Source organism: Leishmania braziliensis, chromosome 5 (genome assembly GCF_000002845.2).
Source record: "Leishmania braziliensis MHOM/BR/75/M2904 complete genome, chromosome 5".
Classification (NCBI taxonomy): domain Eukaryota; phylum Euglenozoa; class Kinetoplastea; order Trypanosomatida; family Trypanosomatidae; genus Leishmania; species Leishmania braziliensis.
The window spans coordinates 234,649-241,677 of NC_009298.2; the positions used below are offsets into that span (position 1 = coordinate 234,649).

The following is a 7,029-nucleotide window of genomic DNA, read 5'->3' on the forward strand; positions in this document are numbered from 1 at the left end:
CCTCAGGGGGGGGACGATGTGTTAGTTATTGATGTGGTCGTCGGTGACGGGAAGGCGACGGCGAGAAATTTTGGAAGCCCACAGAGCAAGAAATGAAACGGGCGTGTGTCCTTCAAGGGGGCACCTCCTCAGGAGAATCCCCCCCAGCGCTGTTGTGCTCGGCTGCAACTCGCGCGGCGCTTCTGGGCCACCACCCACCACGACCGCACTCCCCTCCAACGCGAGGCCGAGCCCTCTGACAGCGCACATGGCGAGAGCAGAATTACGAAACTAAACGTCACAAACAAATCGCCATACACCCGACGGGGCTCCCCGGACATTCAGGTGCGCACCAGCACAGCTGCCCACCTCCTCTCCTGGTGGCCGGGTGAGAGACCCCAACACTGCCCCCTCGCACAACCCTCCTCCACCTCTCCCTCCCTCTCTCTCTCTCATTCACTGCGCCTTGCGCCATCAACGGGGCCCCATTCCTCTATCCCTTACTCTCCTCTACTACACGCACACACACACACACGACCCCCTCCTCCCCCCCTCCCTCCCGCAGAGGGGTTTGACTCGAGAGCCATCAGACCAGCCGAGATACACAATTAGGAAAAGCGACAAGGAGAACAACGTAAAACGGGAGGCGGGCCGTGTTGTTTTGCCTTGTCGCTTAATACGTGCAGCGGGGGGGCTGTGGTGGTGGATTGCCTCTGTCTCCGCCCCTCCCCCTCCTCCTCCTCCTCCTCCTCTCTCCCGCGCCACGTCTGAACCTGTACCTGTACCTTTGCCTTGTGCCGAGTTGCCTGCGTCTCGCTTTTCCCTCCGCGGCCGTCCTTAGATCTCTTTTCTTTCGGTTTTCCTCTCTTCCTTCCTCTCCCACCCACCACCCGCACACCTGGCGCTGGCGCGCCATCGCCTTACCATCGCTCATCACGTGCAGCGCGGTAATTCCTGAGACGACAGTCCCATCCTCCCCCTTTGTATCTTTTCTTCATTATTCCTCTCCTATTGCTTCTCCATCACGCGCTTTAGATTTTGCACAGACGCACCTGGGCCGCGTCTTCATAGACGCGCTCCACTACATCCACGCGCCGCCCACCACCAGCCTGCTGCTCTAGTCTCGGCGTTTGCTCGCTCTCCCCCCCCTCTCTCTCTCTCCGCCCTCTTGGCTGTTGCTGTGTTTTGTTTGCTTTATTTCCTTGGCCTGATCAAGACAGCCATCTCAGACCTCCACGCGCGCGTGCTGGACCTGCAGGCACATCCTTGTGTTCGCCCCCGTGCATGACAGAGGCACCCACTGAGTCTAGCCCTCGCCCTACTCCGTGACCACGCAGTCGTGCTGTTGGTCGCACACACACACACACACACGCACACGCACATGACTTCTCTTAGTTTCTCAAATGCGACACAAGCCGCGCGCGGTGGCAACGCCGCAGCGATGCCCCCGCCGGGCGCACATCTCATGATGGCCCCTCCCCCGTCCGGTGGGAACCCCTTCGCTGCAGCGCCTCCCGGCTTTCGAGGGAAGGTGCCACCTGGTCAGATGCCCATGATGGCTGGCAAACCCAAGATTGTGATGCGGCCGCCATCGGCTGCTGAGGATGGTCAACCCCTCGCAGCAAACCTGCCACTAAACCGCCCCGTTTCACAAGGAACTACAGCATCGCACCCTGGGCCACCCGGACGCGGCCTCACCGGCTCACCACGCCCACCGCCGCAGTTTGCCTTGGTAAACGGAAAGAAGATCATGGTACCACCAGGCACGAAGCTGCCGATGGGCAATCCTGGCCTTAACCTAGCCTCCAGCGCTACGGCTGCCGTAGCGCCGCCACAGGCTATGATGCACGGCAAGAAGATCTTGATGATGCCGCCAGGGCAGGGTTTGGCGACAAGCCGGCGGCCGTCATTCACAACATCGCCGCCGCCGGGGGGGATGACGGGTCGCGGTGCTGCGGCTGCGGCTAGTGGTAGGGGCGGTCCTTCGCCGTTTCATCCGAACCCCGGCCAAAGCCTCGTGCGGCCGCCAATGCAGGTGACGGCAAGTCCGTCGCCACGGCCACAGCCAACAAGAGAGGCGGCAGCAGGTGCCACAGGCCATAAGCCCAGCCTTCTGCAGAGCCTCACGAGCGCCTTCAGCTTTCTGAAGCGCGGCAGTGACGTGGACAAGGAGCGAGAAGTGGAGGCGCGACAGCACAACCCTATAGCACTACAGCAGCAGCAACAGCAACAGCAGCAGCAGAGGCAGACGCCACCTGGGCCAGCTGTTCGTGGAAAAGGTGCTGCTGTCGGGCCCAGTAGAGCCTTGATGCCGAATAGCCACCCCTCGCCTAGTCCTGCCCGGCGACCGTCACCGAAGCAGCAGCCCGCGCACCCTCCGCTATTGATGAGCGGCATGAAGAAGATGATGATAGGGCAGCCGCCAACCTTGTTGGGTGGCAAGTCGCCGCCACTGATGAGCCCGTCAAAGTCCGGCAATGTGAGCGGCGGTGGGGCTGCCGCGACACGCGCGCCAATAAGGGTACCGCCTGCTCAGATGATGGCGATAAAAAGACCTCCTGGCGGCGGTGGACACGTGGTGGGGACGAAGAAGGCCATCATGGATCCCCCACCTCCTGCCACGGTCCGCAGCAGGGCAAACAGCCTAGAAAGACCGCCCCTCGGCGCCAGCCGCTCTAGCAGCGTCGCAGCCGTCTCCCTTCCAGGAGCGCGGTCGGCATCATCGCCCCAGTTGCCGCTGCAGCCGCGCCCGTCCCCAATGGGGCTTCGGCCGGTGAAGCGCATCTTAGGGTCACCGCTGCCGCACGCGCAGCTCATACCGGCTCCGTCACAGCAGCAGCCACAGCGGCGGCCGCGCTCCGGCTCGGCATCACCGACACCTATGTCGGTACCTTCATCGCCTTTCACCGTGGCGCCACCCGAAGTCGCAGCTGCTGCAACTGTACTACGTGTGCCGAGTTCGACCGTGTTTAAGGAAGAGCAGCTGCCCAGTGCCGGGATACGGTCCCCCAGGCGCCGACACTGGCGACTAGGAGAAAGCTCCGAAGACAGCGACAGCGACGGCGCTGGCGCCGGCGGAGGTGATGGGGGTGCGCACGCCAGCGCACAGGTTGAAGCAGCCTCGCACAGCCACATAGCCAGTGACCTTCGCAGCTCATCCTCGATCCGCAACGCGGACGGCGTGGTGGGCTCGGACAGAGCGCGGGAAAACACTGTAGAAGAGAAGGAAAAAGCGCTGCAGGAGGATGACAACGCGCTGCTGCCGGAGTCATCGTCCTCCTCCCTTCCACGCCAAGTGACAGAGCGGGAGACGGAGGACCACAGCCTCCACCACGGAGACAACGGCTACAACAACGATACGCACCCCTCTACAGACGCATTGACATCGAAGCCAGAGGCAGCTGGTGCTGCTGCAGCCGTCGCGTCGCCATCATCGTCTATGCACCACAACGGCAACAAGAAGAGTCCCGCCTCCACGACCCTCGTGCCGGTGCGGAAAACTGCAACGTCAGAAGCACGTATCGCCGCAGCAGCAGCCAAACGACGACAAGAGGAGGAACGCCAGCGCCACGAAGCAGCGCGCAAGGACGGTCTAGTGTCGAAGAGGCGGCAGAGCGCACAACCAAAGTCAGTTCCGCCCGCAACCCACGCGAGTCGAACGCAGTCAACTGCGGCCGCCCGAGTGGCGCGAGAATCGCCGTCGCCACAGGAGGAGGAGGAGGAGGACAACACGCAAAAGCCATCAAACCTGGAGCCGAGCAGCCACAGCATCACCTCCACCCTGTCACGCCGCTCCCCTCTCTCTGTCTCTGACGATTCTGATTCCGTGTTAGGAGCGGTGAAGAGCCCACGCTCACCGGCACGCGGCGGTGTCAGGACTGCTGGTGACGGCGGCCCTCCCGCGTCTCCGGGGTCCGTCTCAACGCCGTCGCGGAAGCGAATCGGCAAGTCCGCTCACTTTGACCCTTCAGGCACGCCGAGGAACGAGCAGCGGCAGCGGAAGCGGCAGCGGCAGCGGCAGCTCCGTCGTCCACGATCGAGGCTCCGCACCTGTAGCCAGAACACCCGTCGAAGTACCAGCAAGAGGGGTAACGGCAACGTCAACGGCGACCACAGCGACGCGGCTGACGAGGAGGATGACGAGAGCGGCTTGGAGGAACTGACGAGCAGCGACCTCTACCGTCTTGCAAAATTTTTGCGCGACAGCAGCGCGGGCGCGATGGGGGCGGGCATCGACGATCTGCAGCGACGCGACAGGCGCCGGCGGTCGTTGCTTCGCGGTGACAACGGCAGCGACAGGGACGCCGACGCGGACAGCAGCGACGATACCTCGTGGGGACTGCGACACCGTGGACGACAGCGTCGGCAGCAGCACAGTACTGGGAAGCGTCGAAGCGCACTCCCTCTCTCCACAGTCGGTATTCCATGGCGATATACTGGACCGCGGCGCTCGTTGGGGCCATTCGCGTCACCACCACCGGTACGGCGGCCGCTCGGGTACATTAACGTCGGCGGCGGTCGCTACGCGCGTGTCGGCGGCAGTCCGTACACCAATTCTCGAGGTCGGCCTCGAGCCACGTCGGTCGAGGTCGTGCCGCTCGATACGACCAACACGCGCGCATTGCTCAGCCGTGCTGGGGCCTACGGTAGTCGCTCACCTCTTGTCGACCAGCGGAACCGCCGGCCGTCGGCGCTGGTGGATGCTGGCCACAGAGCCGTCGCGTCAGAGCTGAAGGCCAGCGCTCTGCTGGACAGCAAGCAAGCGTCGAGTTCGCGCGGTGGCGGTAGGGCATTGGCGCCCTACTACAGCAGAGAACAGCGCCAGCTGTTCCGCTGCCACAGCTCCGTGCACCATCCTCACACCCGTAGCGGTTGCAGTCATTCTGGACTCGGCTTGGATGACACGATGTCGTCAGCGGTCGAATCACAGCACCCGTACTGCGTGTCCACCTCAGCCCTGCTGCCAGCCATGCAGTCCATGGTCCCCTTGCGCGGCGGTGTGGCGGCCACGTATGAACCGCACGAGCCGCAACGCGGGAGGTCCTCGCCCCTGCCGGATCCCCTACCTCGGGCAGCGGATCAACCCTACAACCTCCCTCAACACCTACCGTCGTCAAGATCAACAGTAGCGGCTACAGGGCCCATTGGGCTGCTCATTCCCGACATGTACAAGGTCGATCCCGCTCTAGAACCTAGCGCATATACCCCTGTGGCCGCGAGGGCCAACGACGCGGCGGGGCCCGTGCGACCCGCTTCACTGGGCCGGAGCAGCTCTGATCAGCTGTATGATCTGCCTCCCGCGTTGTCACTACACGCTTTACCAGCAGAGGCCGCGGCAGCAGCGCGGTCCAGAAGCGTCACGAGCAGCAGAAAGAGCAACATCGGCGGCGACGAAGCCGAAACGAGGAGCGCGGCCGCCCCGGCGGTGCCGAGCTTGATACCCACTGACCTCTCGCCTGCGTTATCAACACACTCACAGGGCCTGGGCAGCCACCTGCGCACTTCCTCGCCGAGGACCCAGCAGCAATGGCGACAGCGGCAGGAGCAGAACGATGTACAGCAGACCAACAGCGGCACCGCGGCGAGTAACCTTCGAAGAGTCGGTGGTGTCACTGCAGTGGCGGCACATCCTGAAGTTCACCCCACCTACGCGGACCCCAACGCCTGCTGGCCGCCCTCGCGCAAGAAGGAGACGGTGTACTTAAGCAAGGCCACGATTGCGCGTCTTAGCACCCCGCAGGGATGCCGAGGCAGCCTCGGTAGGGGCTCTGCCGCGGCGATCAGACCGATCTCTCGCCGCAGCCACGGCGGTGGCGGCGGGAATAGCAGCGTGGTAGCGCAGACGTGCACCAGGTGGCTTGACGAACTCCTGGCCTCCACTACAGTGACAACCACTGGCGTGCGCACTGGCTGGGGAGTTGGCGGCGGCGAAGATGCGACAGGGGCAGCGAATGCGATCCCTGTGGTTGATCTACGTCGTGAGTTCAAGCCGTACATTGTGGACAGTGGCGCGGGCGGCCGCGGAAGCCCCAGTAATGTGCGTGCCGCGTTTCAGTCCCTGCGCAATATCGGGGCGACAGACTACACGAACGAGTTCACTGGGTCGCGCGCCCGACCGCACGTCCCGGTGATCTCCTTCAAGCACATGATCGGCACGCACTCAGCAACCGGCTCGCCGCCGCGCATGGGTGGGGCGGCCACTGTGAAGACCGTCAGCGGTGTCTCGGATGGGCTGCCGTTTCGGGCGTACTCCTCCATACGCGTTCATGACCCCACCCGGAAGTCGCCGTGGGCGCTGGCGCCGGAACGCGAGGGGCTGGACGTACTGCCTGGGCGGCCCGCCTTGTCGCGGCGTCGACGCATTGCCGTGGCTGACAACGCAGCGGCAGAAAACGACACCGTCGTTGAGGAGGTCCACCTGGACGAGCACCGCCGCCCCTACCTGGTGGTCCGCCCAGTCCTGAGCAGCGAGGAAAAAGAGGCGCAGCGTGCTGCGGTGGAGCGGCTCTCACGCCCGAAGCCCATTTACCGCCGCGCCGGAGATCCTTTGACGTCGCCTCGCTAATGCTGTTGTTGAAGGACAAAACAGGGAAGAGCGGGAGCATGACGCGGACGGGGGTGGCGCACGCGTCATGCCCCCGCTCTTCCCTCTCCTGCATCCGCCCCCCCCCCTCCTCCTCCCCTCTCTGTGCCAGCCCTCGCGTGTGTGTATGGTTTGGCGGCACGTAGACGTGCGCTCCGTGATGAATGGGGAAGGGGGAAGTGGAGCGGTGGTGTGTGTGCGTGTGTAACGCCTTTTCCATTTTGTTTGTGCTCCTGCGCTTGTCGCTCATGGCATCCCGCCTCTCTCCTCTGCATGTTTACGTGGGCTCTCACGCATACGGCGTCGATCATGACAGTCTGGCATATGGCGGAGCCATGCAAGCTGTGTCTCGCACACACACACACGGGTGGGCATCATCGCTGTCAACGCCGCCCTCTTTGCCCCTCTCTGCTTCGCATGCCCTTCACTCTCCCTCGGGACTTCCCCTCCCCCTCCGGGGTGGCCCC

At 63.8% G+C, this 7,029-nt stretch overlaps 1 protein-coding gene across 1 annotated transcript; it reads left to right on the top strand.

Annotated features, from left to right (window-relative positions):
- Positions 1–1,360: 1,360 nt before the first annotated feature.
- Positions 1,361–6,544, top strand: LBRM_05_0690 (conserved hypothetical protein; the record flags this gene model as incomplete). The annotated part of the gene is made up of 1 exon (XM_001561833.1): positions 1,361–6,544. The coding sequence occupies one exon, from the start codon at positions 1,361–1,363 to the stop codon at positions 6,542–6,544; it is 5,184 nt and encodes a 1,727-aa protein (XP_001561883.1).
- Between the last annotated feature and the right edge of the window lie 485 nt (positions 6,545–7,029).